This window comes from Drosophila bipectinata, unplaced genomic scaffold (genome assembly GCF_030179905.1).
Source record: "Drosophila bipectinata strain 14024-0381.07 unplaced genomic scaffold, DbipHiC1v2 scaffold_58, whole genome shotgun sequence".
NCBI classification, from domain to species: domain Eukaryota; kingdom Metazoa; phylum Arthropoda; class Insecta; order Diptera; family Drosophilidae; genus Drosophila; species Drosophila bipectinata.
In genome coordinates this window covers 338,405-353,354 of record NW_027222982.1, presented here as the reverse complement: position 1 = coordinate 353,354, position 14,950 = coordinate 338,405, and the positions used below count along the sequence as shown (strand labels likewise).

The 14,950-nt window shown below is 42.4% G+C and overlaps 3 protein-coding genes and 1 long non-coding RNA gene across 15 annotated transcripts; 2 read left to right on the top strand and 2 right to left on the bottom strand.

Annotated features, from left to right (window-relative positions):
• Positions 1 to 8: 8 nt before the first annotated feature.
• Positions 9 to 3,923, bottom strand: LOC122321257 (spondin-1). 2 transcript variants are annotated; one of them, XM_043210917.2, is made up of 7 exons: positions 3,571 to 3,923; positions 2,842 to 3,019; positions 2,389 to 2,777; positions 1,872 to 2,333; positions 1,642 to 1,813; positions 1,465 to 1,586; positions 9 to 1,409 (listed from the first exon to the last, which is right to left on the bottom strand). In XM_043210917.2, exons 2-7 carry the CDS (start codon positions 3,005 to 3,007, stop codon positions 108 to 110), a joined length of 2,613 nt encoding a protein of 870 aa, XP_043066852.2. In that variant the 5' UTR covers positions 3,008 to 3,019; positions 3,571 to 3,923; the 3' UTR covers positions 9 to 107. The 2 variants fall into 2 exon arrangements, with proteins under 2 accessions (XP_043066852.2, XP_070138946.1); XM_070282845.1 differs by having other exon boundaries at positions 2,842 to 3,016.
• Positions 3,924 to 4,026: 103 nt separating this feature from the next.
• Positions 4,027 to 7,685, top strand: LOC122321816 (uncharacterized protein MCAP_0864-like). 2 transcript variants are annotated; one of them, XM_070282846.1, is made up of 11 exons: positions 4,027 to 4,231; positions 4,289 to 4,356; positions 4,419 to 4,818; positions 4,880 to 5,155; positions 5,208 to 5,368; positions 5,432 to 5,814; positions 5,873 to 6,205; positions 6,272 to 6,494; positions 6,551 to 6,753; positions 7,149 to 7,210; positions 7,262 to 7,685. In XM_070282846.1, exons 1-11 carry the CDS (start codon positions 4,195 to 4,197, stop codon positions 7,582 to 7,584), a joined length of 2,469 nt encoding a protein of 822 aa, XP_070138947.1. In that variant the 5' UTR covers positions 4,027 to 4,194; the 3' UTR covers positions 7,585 to 7,685. The 2 variants fall into 2 exon arrangements, with proteins under 2 accessions (XP_070138947.1, XP_070138948.1); XM_070282847.1 differs by lacking the exons at positions 7,149 to 7,210; positions 7,262 to 7,685 and adding an exon at positions 6,912 to 6,939.
• A 1,091-nt stretch (positions 7,686 to 8,776) lies between these two features.
• Positions 8,777 to 10,852, bottom strand: LOC138927689 (uncharacterized). 10 transcript variants are annotated; one of them, XR_011444165.1, is made up of 5 exons: positions 9,838 to 10,842; positions 9,664 to 9,720; positions 9,277 to 9,600; positions 8,995 to 9,211; positions 8,777 to 8,915 (listed from the first exon to the last, which is right to left on the bottom strand). It is a non-coding gene; the product is annotated as an uncharacterized lncRNA (long non-coding RNA). The 10 variants fall into 10 exon arrangements; XR_011444161.1 differs by having other exon boundaries at positions 9,277 to 9,437; positions 9,520 to 9,600; positions 9,664 to 10,836; XR_011444160.1 differs by having other exon boundaries at positions 9,277 to 9,389; positions 9,520 to 9,600; positions 9,664 to 10,832.
• On the top strand, positions 8,821 to 9,280 carry LOC122321828 (sodium-dependent nutrient amino acid transporter 1-like). The gene is made up of 2 exons (XM_043212800.2): positions 8,821 to 8,926; positions 8,990 to 9,280. Exons 1-2 carry the CDS (start codon positions 8,822 to 8,824, stop codon positions 9,269 to 9,271), a joined length of 387 nt encoding a protein of 128 aa, XP_043068735.1. The 5' UTR covers position 8,821; the 3' UTR covers positions 9,272 to 9,280.
• Positions 10,853 to 14,950: the final 4,098 nt, after the last annotated feature.

Here is a 14,950-nt window from a genome sequence, read left to right as displayed (position 1 = left end):
TTTGAAAGTTAATCCAGAATATTTGAAATATCATTTTTCTATGTGATTACATAATTGGATTACAATTAATACTTATTACAGCTAAAGAATCTTCATCTCGGCTACAGTCACCACCTGTCGGGATCGTCGTTGCTGGTCAGCAAGCAGGGCATCATCACACACTTCTCTATTCGAACCCGGTCCTTGCACTTGAAGCTCATGTCCGTGTTGAGGAGGGTGCGGGTGCGCTGGCGTACAGCATTGTCGCCACAAGTGGCGGTGCACGGCGTCCAGGCAGACCACTCCGAATAGCGACACTCATCTCGCTCAGGCATCGGATGGACCTTCACCACGTGCCTTCTCTCGCCGAAACCGCGACTGCTTATGGAATACATGTCGTCGCATCTCTGATAGCAGCGGTCCAGACGTACCAAGTGCTTGGGACATGAACGACCGCCGTATTTGGGAGTTCTCAAGACACGTCGCGTTCGCAGCTGGTAACCATCGCCGCAGGTGGCATTGCATATGTGGGACACCCACTCGGAGACCAGGCAATCAACTGGCGGACGGCCATCGTGCTGCAGCTCCTGCTTGTGACGCGGCACGCGACAAGTGTCTTCGCACTCCTCCTTCGACTTAAACTTGTTGCGGTTGGTGTCGCACCGGTCCGACCAGTAGATGGCGCAGTGGTCACTCACGTGGTCATAATACCAGAAGTTTACCACATCGCTGTCCCGGCAGGGACTATCCGTCAGTTGATCGTAGCAGAAACCTGGTACGATGGTGTCGCAGCTGGGATTCGTGCAGTTCACCTCCTCCTGCAACTTGATGTGGCGACAGGGATCCGGACCATCATAGTTGGGATCTTCCACTCCGTAGACCTGATTGTTATTCCAGACCTTGCGAATGCGTTGGCGCTTTCCATGTCCACCACAAGGAGCTGAGCAGGGTGAAAAGTCAGACCAAGGAGTCACTCCACAAACAGGCGGGATAAAGTCCTCCCGGTGCTGGCTGTAGCTTTCAAAATTGCGGAATATCGAACGCTTCTCCGCAGAGCCTCCATTTTCGCCACCAGACTGTTCCTCTTCCGGATCACCGCCTCCATCAGCACCGTTCTCGATGTCACCACCGCACTCCATAGCCTCGCAGACCTTTGTTTCCTGCAGTCGCACCTTGCTCGCCTTCTGGCACTTCTTTTTGGCCTTCTTGTTGAGATAATGGCGGGATCGCGTCATCTCGCCGGTGCCACAGGTCACCGTGCAGGAGGACCACTCGCTCCATTCCGACAGGCCGCATTGCGGATCATCGTAGCCACCCGGGGGAGTGCCACCGGTTTCCTGTTGAGCCTCGACTTCTTCCTCATTGAAACTGGCGCACTTGCGACCCACACAGTTCTTTTCCTCGCGGAGGGCATTGTTGCAACGATGGCGCTACGAAATAGGATAATGATAAGGACCCCTGAAGTGGCACACAACCTCAACTCACCGAGGCCAGCACGGGGTTCTTGAATTCACGTGTCCGGTATTGCTTTCCGGGTCCGCACTTGGTGGTGCACTCATCCCATTTAGACCACGCCTCGGTGGCGCACTCAGGCGGTAGTTGTTCCGCTGGGAATCAGAATTTTATAAATTATGGTATACTATGCAGTTGAAGTTCTCTTACAATCCGTTGATTCGCAGTTCTTTTCGTACAGGCGTCGCCGGTTAATGTGCAAGGTGGCCAGAGGCTTCATCTGGGCGCCAGTGGGATCGTAGAAGGGTGACCGTAGATCATTGGGATAGTTGGACTTGATGCGACGGATAACATCTGGCGGAACTTGTGGTTGATCTGCTGACTGTTAACATAACCATTTTCAGTTTGATTTGTTTATTTAAAGAAATGCAAATACTAACCATGTAAGAAGGCCCACTATCTGTGCCCGCATCCCAAGGATAGAGATTGTGCACTTTGTTTTCCACCCAGGAACAGTTAGGCAAACACAACTCCAGACCAGAAACACCCACTATCCAATCCGGCGAGGGATCCACCATGGAGACCAGCGATATCAGGTGGTGACTGGAATCCACACGGAAAACAGCGAACGTCTTGCCCGTAACATTCGGATAAGCTATGCCCCGGGCCTTGATGATTGTCCGGATGTGTTCGCTCTGATCCTTCAGCTCGCTCTCCAGGGTACGGGTGGAGCCGTGTTCGGCCACCTCCCGCAGTCCTTCACTGGCTAACTCCCCGTACTGCCAGAATCTGTAGTCTATGGTATGGGATGCCCCAATGATGTCGCTGAATCTGGTACGCCAGCTATTGGCCGGAAAATCCTTGGGATGCGTGTGCCGCGACCATTTGCCCTCAAAGGTGAGCTTTAAATAACGCTATTATTAGTTGAATCTTTTTAGATATTTTAGGTATTCTTACCTCATATTTGGCTTCATCACAGGCACAGCAAGGATCCATGATGCTGGGCTGAGTGTCAATGTCGTCCACCTCCTCCTCACACATCCTTTTGGTGAGAAAACCATCGTCCATGAACCACACATCCCGGTGCTGCAGTACTGTTGCCCTCAGCAGGATGCATCCTTGTCCTGGTGTGGAAGGAGCGACCCAAACCAAGTCCACCCGGGTTTTGATATTCGTGTTTGTGTTCTCCACTAGATTGGCACACCTCGGGCTAAAACGAGTCTCGGCCAGATCGCTTATTTCCCAGGTGCCCACTGCATTCGGATTGTCCTCGCTCTCTCCAGTTTCCAGATCCAAAGCCAACATGAAGCTCACGAACGACAGGCCGCCAAAGGCACTGAGAGTAACTGTGTTTAAGGAATTATTTAGGTTACTCCGTAAATATAATTTTATGGAAAAGACCCAACTAACCATTATATTTCTGTCCAGGGACGTAGCTGTGGGCATTTCCGCCCACGGATAACACAAAGTTATCGTCCACCGGTGATTTGGCTGCAGTAGTTCCCGACGGCGACCGGTTACAGGCCTCGATCCTTGCCAAGGCCAGAACCACAAGAAGGACCGGCAGGACCCTCATTCTGACGAGCTACTGGAATAAGAATTAGAGACAAGTTATGCGGCGCAAAACTATTTCTGGTATTTCAGTTTCCAGGCTGTTAATTGTCTTAATTATCCGCCTTCGTATCAAATGCCAATGGCAGCCATTGGGACCCAGTTCCAGCACTGAAATGAACTTGAAATACTAAACGCAGCCTTCAATTAGAGAGCTCCATGTGATATCGAATTCACCATATTGCACTAGCATAGGCATCTATTTTTAAACTGACACTTTCCATTTCCTTTGAGAACCGAATCACAGTAATCCAATTGCCATGCGGAACTTGATGTTGTTTACCCTTTGAATAATAAATCGTATCTCGCATTATTATATGTACATACTTGTATGTACTATAAAGAGCGACTACGTCACTGATTAAATTCAATTGAAAAACGCGCCGTCTGCCTCAAGCAAAATAATAGCCAAAAAGGGTGAAAAAATAACGATTTCCCTAGATTTCATCATTAAAGTCACTTTTAGGGTTTCTTTTTAGTTACTAATATATGTACATTCTAACCTGTTTTCACTTGTTAACCACTTACTATAGCTTAGTATCTGTGACTGGTATTTAATGTATTTTGGGTATCTCTTAGATACTTTTTGGCACTTGTACAGCTTAGTATTGATGGGCCATTTAGCTCTAGATTTTAGAAACTGATGTATATAAATAAGAAACCTCCAACTCGTAGGGCACTCGGACCGCAACTGAATGCAAATTCACACGAGCCGAGTCCGATTATTGGACAGACGACGTGCATCATTACGGGCCCGACGACTGCAAGGGTGAGTGGCTTATGGAGAGCACTACGGAGAGCCCCATTGCTCTACTTTGGCCCCACATTTAGCTTGGATTCCTCTTTGTGGGAGGCTTCGGGTTTGTTTATATTATTCTTTTATGTTTTTGTTCGCTCATTCTAAACAAAATCGCAAAAATCCGGATCAAGCAATCCATGACATTATGGAGTCATGGAGCTAGACTGTCGTGCTTGAGATTTATCATTATTTGTAAAATCGTATAAGCGAATACCCGGTTTTTTCTACAATTTCCAGCCGACATATATTTGATTAGTGAATTCTTTCGAAATTTTAAATAGTTTTTCGCATTCAAAATAACAAAAACAAAACTCGCGCAGTTTTCCAAAAAATAAATATTTGGTAAAGCTATCATGTCTTCTCTACTAAACGCTGCTTCAAATGTTAGGGGTAAGTAGGTTCATAAGAAAAAGCCGTTTGTTCATTGTTGCGAGATCCGGTTCATAGAAAATCGAGCCTCCAGGCTGCGTGCTCAACAATTGGCTGAAAAGCCACAGACTCGGACCGTCACCTGGGTGAGTAACTTTTTTTTTTCGATGTCTGGATGTGCAATGGGAAATACCTTTCCGTTCCATAGTCGAACGCTCCCTCACGTCCTGGAGGATTTGGCAAGCCCGATCCTTGCCCACCGCAGGGATTACCGGCATCGCTTCTACGCAACAGTAGCCGTATTCCGACCCGTAGAGTTCCGGGCGTGAGAACTTCAAGGCCCACATCGCCTATGGGTTCCCTCCGGGGCTCATCCCCAGATCGGGTGAGTATCTGCTCGCTGCCCAACCATTTGGAGGAAAAAGCCAGCCCGAAGCGGAAGGCGCTTGTGGCAGGAGATGGCGACTTGCAGATTTCAAACCAAAAGGATAAAACTAGTTCCCTAGAAGTACTCAACGACCAGACGGACTTTAAGCTCGTAAATAAGCGAGTGCGGTTAGACTTACAGCCACAACATTCGGCTGCAACATTCATTTTGCCTAAAAATAGTAAGTAGTTCCAAACTTTTTTCTTTATATGATTAATACTATGAAAATTCGTTTCGTTAAGAGGGCGCCAAACCCTCAATCTTACGCAAACGTACTACCATTGTGAAGACCGATCGCGCCCATCATCGCGTTTTAGATTTAAACAAACTCCGAGTTGTCGATGTCCAGCAAAAGAAGCTGGAGAATATGCAGTCGGAATTCATGGCAAAAATCCGGTCATTGGGAATTCTAGCCAAGGAGCATAGAGGCACATACAAGTTTGTGGCCATGGTGGTCAACGATAATTGCAAGTTGGTGGTGCATGAGGATGACATGCTGCGCCTGCCCAGAAACATCCGTAAGTTATAGAAAATAAATTGAATACAAATTTTAGAAAATGTTTTCTTTAGCCGTCGAGAGTGTAAATGACTTAAAACACAGATGTAGAAATATTGTGGATACAGGCTTTATGATGTTTTACGATTTCATGCCCATTATACAGCACTCCAAGAGCGACAAGGAGGCACAGGAAAATCGTGAAGTGCTACGCGCTCAACTTAAATCCGCTGTGGTAGGTCCTTACACCTCATACTCAGGAAGCGCTGAGCCCATTCACATCCTTATCTGTTAACAGAACCGTAGAATAAACAGCGTGATCGAAGAGATTGACGAGCTGTGCCGAACAAAGGGCAAGAGAGACGAAGCCCCCAACAGTACGTTGTACCGCGAAATGAATGAGTTGCGCGTTCAGAAGACGAACATGGAGACTCGATACTTCGATCTGAAGAAGGAACTAATAGATCAAATTAATCAGCAAAAAGCCGATTGTGACGCCAAGATGGCGGTGGAGATTTCAGTCCGTGATCATAAAGTCTCGGAATTGAGAAAGTCCCTGCGACGCAGCGAGGATCTGGTTGCAGAGTTGAATATACGTTTATCGGAAAAGGATGATGACCTAAAGACCAGCAACCAAACTATTTTAACATTGCAGTCTGAAAACGACGAGCTTGTTAGGGTGTAAGTGAAAAACATCATACATAAAATGATAAAAATTTATAAAAATTAATTTTTTAAGCAACAACCGCATTCAAAAGAGTATGGAGGACACTAACCTTGGATTAGAACGTGCGAACAAGACGGTCGCGAATCTCGAGGAGAAAATCTCGTACTTGCGAGATGAACTGAAAGAAGCCCGAGAGTTAATTGTCAATCTGCAAAAGCGTCCAGATCCCTTGGACGACAAGAGTATGGGCGAGAAAGATGTGATCATCGCTGACCTTAAGTTGCAGCTCCAAAATTTCGAGCATCACCGGAACATGATGCAAAAACAAGTTAACGCTGCTGTGAAGCAAGTGGCAGAGTTTGATGAGTTGAACGCCAAGTACCAGAGCTCCGCTACTCAATTGAAGTAAGTGGATTCATGTTTAAACATATTTAATGCGTATATCCCAAAACGTATGATCTGTTCTTCCAGTGAGCTCCGCGAGCAGCTGAGGAACTCTGAAGCTAAACGTATCATCCACGCTCGAAACGAGGAGCAACTGCGCAAGGATTTAGAAAAGTTGCGCGATCAATCCAGTCGGGATCAGAAAATGCTCTCCCTACGCAGCGACATGATCAATGACCTTCAAGACAACGAGAGGGATTGTCAGCTCAAAATCGATAAAATATACAAAGAAATAACATCCTTTGAAGAGGTCCGGGTCTCTGAATCAGGATCCGTTCTTATGTTTATACTTATTTCTCGTTGCAGGTAAAGAAGAACCTGACCCTGAAAGAGAAGGAGTTCCGCAACCTTTTCGGAACCCTAACATTTAAGCAGAAGGAGCTTAGACGACAGGATCACGCCATCAAGTTGATGAAGGAGGAAAATTCAAGGATTATATCGCGGCAGACCAAACAGAAGGAACGAAATACTGCCATGCAGGCGGAGATAATTAATCTCAAGAAAATAATGTGAGTTTTGAATAAAACTAATATTTTAATCGGATTTAAATATATTTTTTTTTAAATATTTATTTCTATAAAACAGTAAAATTAATAGATAATGTATCCTACTTTCTGTAAAAGATTTTAATACCAGATTAAATATAAAATGACACATATTTCAATAGGTCTATTGATTAAGAAAAGGTTTGCTAATTTGCTATTACTTTCTAAAAGTATCTCGGAAGATACATCACTATGCTAGGACCTGATCCGGAGCCATGAGTTCATTTTTAATGAAGATTACACTTTAGGCTCCTGGCATTTATTTCCAAAATTCCCAAAGTAAGTAATGGCAAATTCAGCAAACTTTTTAGTGTATTTTATAAGAATAACCATTTGGAACTAACATTTATTTGTTGCAGATTTAAGTATGCGAAGTTAGTTATTGGTACGAACGGTCAGAAATCTTTTGAGGTTGTGCCAGGTGAGTGTAATGACTATTGTTACTTTGGTGCTGCATTGACCCAAATTAAAGACTTAGAGGACGCTTCTATTAATGCACCGAGGCTGCAGCCACAGCCGCACCCACACCCACCGCAGCGCCGGCATCGGTCCATGTCCCTGTCGCATGGAAGAAGTTTCTTTGATCCACTGCAGCGCTTTCACGAACAGCAACAGAAGCTTCTGCAGCGACAACGTCGCTCCACAGACAGCCCCAGAAGAATGCATCAGCATAACCAAGAAGACCGGCAGCAAAATCCGCTAAATATTCCCGCTCCTCAGCAACATTCATCCCAGCAAAATAATCAACTAAATCATCATCTTCACCGTCGACACCGACGTCACCACCGTAACTAATACGGAAATTATTAAGATAGCTTACCAAAATTTGTTGTGATAGTTTGCCAACTGGCATTTGTTTGGTTTTCACCCAGTAAACGTTCTTTAAAGAAATCAGATTTATTTGTCTTAAATGCGGCTAGATGAATAGAAAAGGGGGGCCGGTCATCGATTGGTCCGCAAATCTATAAACTAGAACAGTTAATTGAAATGATTTATATTTTGAGGACAGCGCCGCTTAACAAGTACGACCTTGATTATGAGACGGCAGTTTGCAACTTGTTTTCTGTTCATTTAATTATTTTTAGTTATTTGTACATAAAAATATTGACAACTTCATATTTTGTCAAAAAAAAAAATGTTTGTGATATCGGATTTTTACCAGCTGCTGTGGGATCGTCGGAATTCATAAGCTCAACTGTGTCTCGTAGGTTTCCTAGCGGATAATCTTCGATGCGCCAGTTAGTCACATCGAGCAGCTTGTTAAAGACGGTTCTACTGAAAAGAAAACACGGCACCCACTACTTTGGCAGTATTCCACGGTAGTATAAGATGTTCCAAAAACTCTCATAAAAAAGTTGAATTTGTGTGGTGCTGGTTGCAGTTTAAATAGGTGCAGGAGATAAAATTCTAGAATTACGTCCATTAAGTGTTAAAGCATGCTACATGTTTATATCATCATGATAAGAGCATATTTTGATAAGAAAATCCCCCAAAAAGGGGAACTTAAATCTTCTGTCAACAGCTTTCGTTTAGATGCTAGAATTGGGTTGAAGAATTTTTGTTAATACTACGCCTTGAACTGCTAAGTAACACGATAAGGCAGATTCTTCAGACAATGCTATAATTTGTAGACGATGCACATTGGTTCTGGATCTTGAAAATATGCAAGACATTTCAGTTTTGGTGATTAATGAACGCGTTGAACTCGAACGATTGCAATTTTTCATATCAGTCAACAGCAGCAAGAGTCATAAATTATAAAATTTGGAGATAGCTCAAGAAAACATTTAATAATTAATTGTCGTATGCAGATTTATTTTGTTTAAAAGGAAATTTGTTATAAAAAAATGTACGGATTTCTTACGGAAGAAAGTATTATTAATTAATTATTAAGTATTATTAAATAATAATTATTAAATTCTGGTATAACTTAGTTTTATTATATGTTACTTTGCTTCTGAGCTTGTGTTTTGTCTAGTTGCTTGCATTAAATTTATTGTCTTGTACCTTGAATCAGCCCTAATCCTTAAATATGGATGATGCAGAGTATCAGAAACTGAGCTGTAACGTGGAAGGATCGAGGCAAGAGCAATCAGGATCTGGAACGGCTGTTATTTATACCTCAGCTGGAGAAGAAGTGCGTTAAAATAGTTAAAACTCCCTCTAATTAAATGTTTATTAATTTTAATTTAATATTCAGCTTACCATAAACTGTGATATTGTTCATGAAATGGAATCCCAGACTTCAACTCAAAGAGACAAGTGGGGCAAAGGCGTGGAGTTTCTTTTCTCCTGCATAGCCCTGTCCGTGGGTTTGGGAAATGTCTGGAGATTTCCATTCATAGCTCTGGAGAATGGTGGGGGTGCCTTCCTTATACCCTATGTGATAGTGCTCCTGTTGATTGGTCGACCTGTTTACTATCTGGAGGTGATCATTGGACAGTTTTCGAGTCGTGGCTGTATTTTATTGAAGCTGTACTAAGTTACCTATTATGACTCCGCCACCCATTGGTCATCACCCTCTTGCCAACTATTCAACCCCGCTGCAAAGGTATGTGCACTGTAGGTTGCCACAGAATCTTGGTAATCCCACTAGTGAACTAAATAATAATAATTTTATAAATATTGCCTACTGGAATGCCTGTGGACTTAACAATAAAATGTCTGAATTAGAATTTTTTGTGAAGCTAAATAACATTGACATAATGTTGGTTGTTGAAAGTCGTTTACCTATAAATCTTGGCTCCAACCCTTCATCAGTTAGTCCTTATAACATGGATGGATACCTAATGTACTCCTCTTTCCATCCCTCTAGTGATAGAAAAGGGGGAACTGTTACTTATGTAAATGCTAAACTAAAGCACATTGCCTTACAGCCCATTGAGGAGGAATTTCTTCAATGTGCACCGATCTCGCTACACACTACAAATTCTGAGGAAATAATTATTAGTCCTATCTACTGCCCGCCAATCTTTTCTTGGACCACAGGACACTTTCAAAGGCTTTTTGCACACTTTAAAGCCCTATCCAAAAATTCAAAGTTCTTACTATGTGGAGACTGGAACGCTAAGCACCCTTGGTGGGGTAATCCTAGATCTTGCCCTAGGGGTAGGTCTCTTCTTGAATCTATCCACTCAAATGCTCTGCTGAATGTGCTGGCCACAGGTGGTGCCACTCATTTCCCGTTTGATCAGAGGAAAAATCCGTCAGCTATAGACTTTGCAGTTTATTCTGGCCTTCACTGTGATAGAACTCTCACCCACTCAGTAGTTGATCTGAGGTCTGATCACTTACCAATATTTGTTAAGCTTTCAGTTAGGGGCAATATTGACCACACTCAAAAACTACACCGGCTGCTCCCTTCTGGTTCCAAAATAAAGAAATTTCAGAATACTCTGTCAGAACTTACTCTGTTAAATACAGATATTAATAGTGGTCAAGACATTGAGGATGCGATCGACATCCTAAACCGTAACATCTACCATGCAGCTTCCTTAGCTACTCGCTATATGAATACTCATCACTCTATTCGCCCAGGGTATATCCCACTAAATCATAAACTCCGTAGACTCCAAGATGTTAAGATATATATGAAACGCGTTCAGTTAGCATTGCAAACTCCAACTGCCAGGAAAAATTTCGTGACTGCTTGTAGGCGTTTTACCAAAGCTCTACGTGAAGAAAAACTTAAAAGGACAAATTTGTTATTTAATAAAATTGATCCACTAGATCGCTATCGATTTCAAAAGCTTTGGAAAATCACTAATCATTTCAAAAGACAACCGGAACCCAACTGGCCACTCAAATTTTTTGATAATGATAGTAATAGTGCTAATGACTCATTCACCTGGACTAAAAGTAATGATGATAAATTAAACGCATTTGTTAATCACTTGGAAAAAAGGTTCTCACCAAAACTTACCAACACACCTGAGTTCAGGGCTAAAGTTCTTGCCGTAAAAGAAGAAGTCTGCCTCCAAAAATCCCTAATGGCTGCACCCAGTTGGATCTATCGTGAATCCTTTGACAATGTATCAAACAGCATTGGCGTCCCTTTCCGACCTATTTCACCTAGAGAAGTACAGTCCAATATAAAACTCCTTCAAAACAAAAAGGCTCCTGGACCAGATCTCATTGACAATAATGTCATCAAGTTACTTCCCTATAAAGCTATCCTTTATCTTACCCACATCTACAACTGTATTCTAAGACACGGCCACTTCCCCAGGCAATGGAAACACGCAGCAATCACTATGGTTAAGAAACCAGGAAAAAGTCCCTATGAAGTTGCTTCCTACAGACCTATCAGTCTTTTAGCTGGTTTCTCAAAAATATTTGAAACACTTCTACTGGACAGAATGTTTCATTGCCAAGACTTTGAGCAAGCCATTCCCTCTCACCAATTTGGCTTTAGAAAACAGCACAGTACTGAACAGCAGTTGCTACGCGTAACTCAACACATTTTATCTGCCTATGAGCAAAACTCTTTCTGTTCTGCTGTTTTTCTAGATGTGAGTGAGGCCTTTGATCGAGTTTGGCACGTGGGCCTCCTATCAAAACTAGCTAACCTTCTCCCTTACTCACTATACAAAGTCTTAGAAAGCTACTTAACTAATCGGACGTTCACTGTTAATGGAATAAATGGAGCATCATCCAAAACTGGAAATATTAAAGCTGGCGTTCCACAAGGGAGTGTTCTGGGTCCTATTCTTTATTCAGTCTTCACCTCAGATATGCCCATTCCTGAAGTTATCAACCATAACTCTGTATACAATCCTGAACGTCTTATCAACACACTGTTATCTACGTATGCGGATGATACCATTATTCTCTGTACCAGGAAGGAAGCTTACCAAGCCATTTACTGCAATGAATTTTTCCTTAGTCACATTACTAGCTGGGCCACTGATTGGTGTATTACTCTTAACCCAGGAAAAACGGTTCATGTACTCTTCACAAAACGCTCTACCTCCACCCTAACTGGGCCTAAATCACCTAAGATGAATGGTGTCCTTATTAAAAACGAACCTAAACATAGATACCTTGGACTCATATTGGATAGAAAGCTTGTTCTTCATCACCATATTAATATGCTTGTAAATCGGATTCGCTCAGTTACCATTAGTTTAAACTGGATCATTGGAAACAAAAGCAGCCTCCCTACAGAAAGTAAAATCTTATTGTACAAACAAATTGTTGCCCCCATCTGGCAATATGCCTTACCCATTTGGGGTGCGCTTATTTCTAATACTAATTTTCAGAAGATGGAGTCTGCACATAGCAAGCTATTCCGGAAAATTTCTAAATCCGGTAGATATGTTAGGAATCAAACTATACGTGACCTGTATAATATTAAATCTGTTGAAGAAGTCTACACTGAATCCAGCGGCAGACTTGCAGCCTCGTTAATTTCTCATCCAAATGTTGAGGCTAGACGTATCCTATCTGATCTCTTTATTCCTGATAGACTTGATAGGCCAAGATACAAAGACCAAATTGAAAAACACTTCCTTCCCTTGCGGCAGGTACTCCCGCAACAACAACATTCACAACACTTGCATTCTACCTTTCTGGACCAACTTCCTACTTTAATACGCTTCGAGCAACAGCAACTTGACTTACATAATAGTTTTAAAGCGAAACAAGCGGCTGAAGCCCGAATTGAACGTGAGCGTCTTGAGCTAGAACGGAATCCTTCAATGCGTCCCTCGATGTTTTGGGTAAATACCCTATCCCGAAGGCTTCGTAGTGGTGCTGCCACGCGCTGGGAAACGGCACAGAAAATCATGAATCAGCCAGAATATATCCAACGTTTGATCATGACTCCTCTATCTCCGAGTGAGATTCCGCCACCTACTCCTGAACAGCAACTTGATGATAGGTTAGCCACCTTGAAGCTGCAAATTGAAAATGAGTTAGATCAATTTCTTGACTGTGATCAGCCTAGGGAAGACATAATTACTGTACCCTCTTCCAGCACCTCAAACGTCGTTACTCCACAGATTCCTTTATTAACTCGTCATTCGCCACATTTATCTGATGATCAACTGCTACTAAATCCGGCCATTGCAGCTTTCTGGGACACTAATGAATAATCATCCCGTGTGATGTTGATTGGTTCAACGTACAACGATTTAATTTCGCTCAGCACAACTGATCCTGTTTTTCCCATGTTTCACTAAATAAATAAGGAACTGATTAGTTTAATCTTACTTTACTGCCATCATTATTTATTCTTATCTGAATCAAATCCACATCAACTTATTTAATCCTCCATAAGCAATGTATAATGAATCATCCTGGTTGACTTTCATGTAGCAGCCCCTGCAAGGGATCGTGAAGTATTTGCTGCCAAGATACATGATGGATTCTCAACTTTAACTGAATCCATTACTCATAAAGTCCAAGAATAATCTAGCCAAATATGGACAAAGAATTTAAAATCGTTTTCATCAATTAATTTATTTACATACCAAGGTTGTCTGCCCACCTTTCTATCGATACGACTGGCCATGATGAGGACTCTTGTTTCCCTCTGTGGGATAATAATATTAACCGCAGCATACTGCTACTAATTTGAATTAAATATTAATATTCTTATTTTTCACGACTCCACGTTTTGTCAAAACGTAAACAATAATGGTTACTGAAAATTGTCTCTTCTTCTTATTTTTACTAATTATGCCTACACACTGCGGCTAGAATGAGACCAATATATGCTATACCCATAGAAACCAGACTTTTTGTCGGAAACATTGTCCCTTGATGCTTTAGCAGCATGTTGCTTAACATTTGGATTTGGAAACATTATCTGGCTCTTGACTGGCCAGGCAAACTCAAAACTAATAAGATACTTATGACACTGATTGTCGGGAAAGGCAGTAAAGCCATACCTTTCTCCTTTCTTACTTCTCCTTAAATCTCAGGTACCCTCTATTCTTGGAGATGTTTTATCTTGATACTCCGCCCTGGTGCACCGGCTCTCCAATACGTTCTTCACCTCCTCGTGCTGTGACCTCTGACTTGGCCCTCAGGACTTCAAATCACCGCTTGGATGCTATGCTTAATGTGTCAATATACTTTTCATTTAGCTAACTCAATTATGAACCCACCACTATAACTTTATGAATCTGTTAATTTATCTGTATTACTACTGTCGGGTCAAGCAGCAAGCAACTAATTTAAACACAACAATTAATAAGTAACTGATGTTTTGCTGGTCGCAAGCCGACTCTCTTTCGGCCGCTCGGCTTCGCTACTTCGGCGCTTATAGTTAGCGAGCATCCGCTCAGCCTATTCTGCAAGGTTGGCGCCACTCTCGTTCGTACTTTTACTGCGCTCGCATCCTAAATTGGATTTCAAATATTGTACATAAATCCTAATTTCATGTGCGGCCTGAATAAAGTTTATAACGTTCAAATTAATTAAATTCTGATTTTTATTTACGGCATCGAAAACTCTCGATGACCAAACATTGGTGAACCCCGACGTGATCGTTAATATATTTATATACACATAAACAAATTACTAAAACAAAAACAAAACAATTTTGTAAACAGTGTTATGTGAAATTATCATTATCGAATTATCATACGTGTCTAATAAGTTTATTTACAATAATAAACAAATTATAATATATTATTATATTATACATACATACAGGCATAAACATAACGTTAGTTCACAAGCACACATACATATTTACGATCGCCCGCGCATAGACTTCATACAAACATACGATCCACAACGCAAGTGCATTCGCTCGCACATAGCTTCATATATATATACATTCCACAATTCCGCTACGGTTCTGAGCGCACAGTGGGACAGATCGTGTTCGCCGCGAGCAAATAAAATTTATTTCGGTTGTTCGGAACTAAATATAATAAATCATGAACTCCAGCGGCGCCGTCACAGGAGCACCCACTCCAACCCGGAGTGCAATTTTAAAGTGCAAGACCCTGGGTATTTTCCAGGACTTACAGAGGATCCAAGGAGCTCTTCAGCCTATTTCCAAGGTGGACGATGCCATGCTACACGTGCGACATGGTCAGATAGCCACCATGTTCAGCGACTTCAAGGCCATCCACGGGGAGCTTGAGGATTTGGACATTTTGCAGATCAGCAGTGACCTTCGATGGACTGTTTCGGAGCTCGTAGC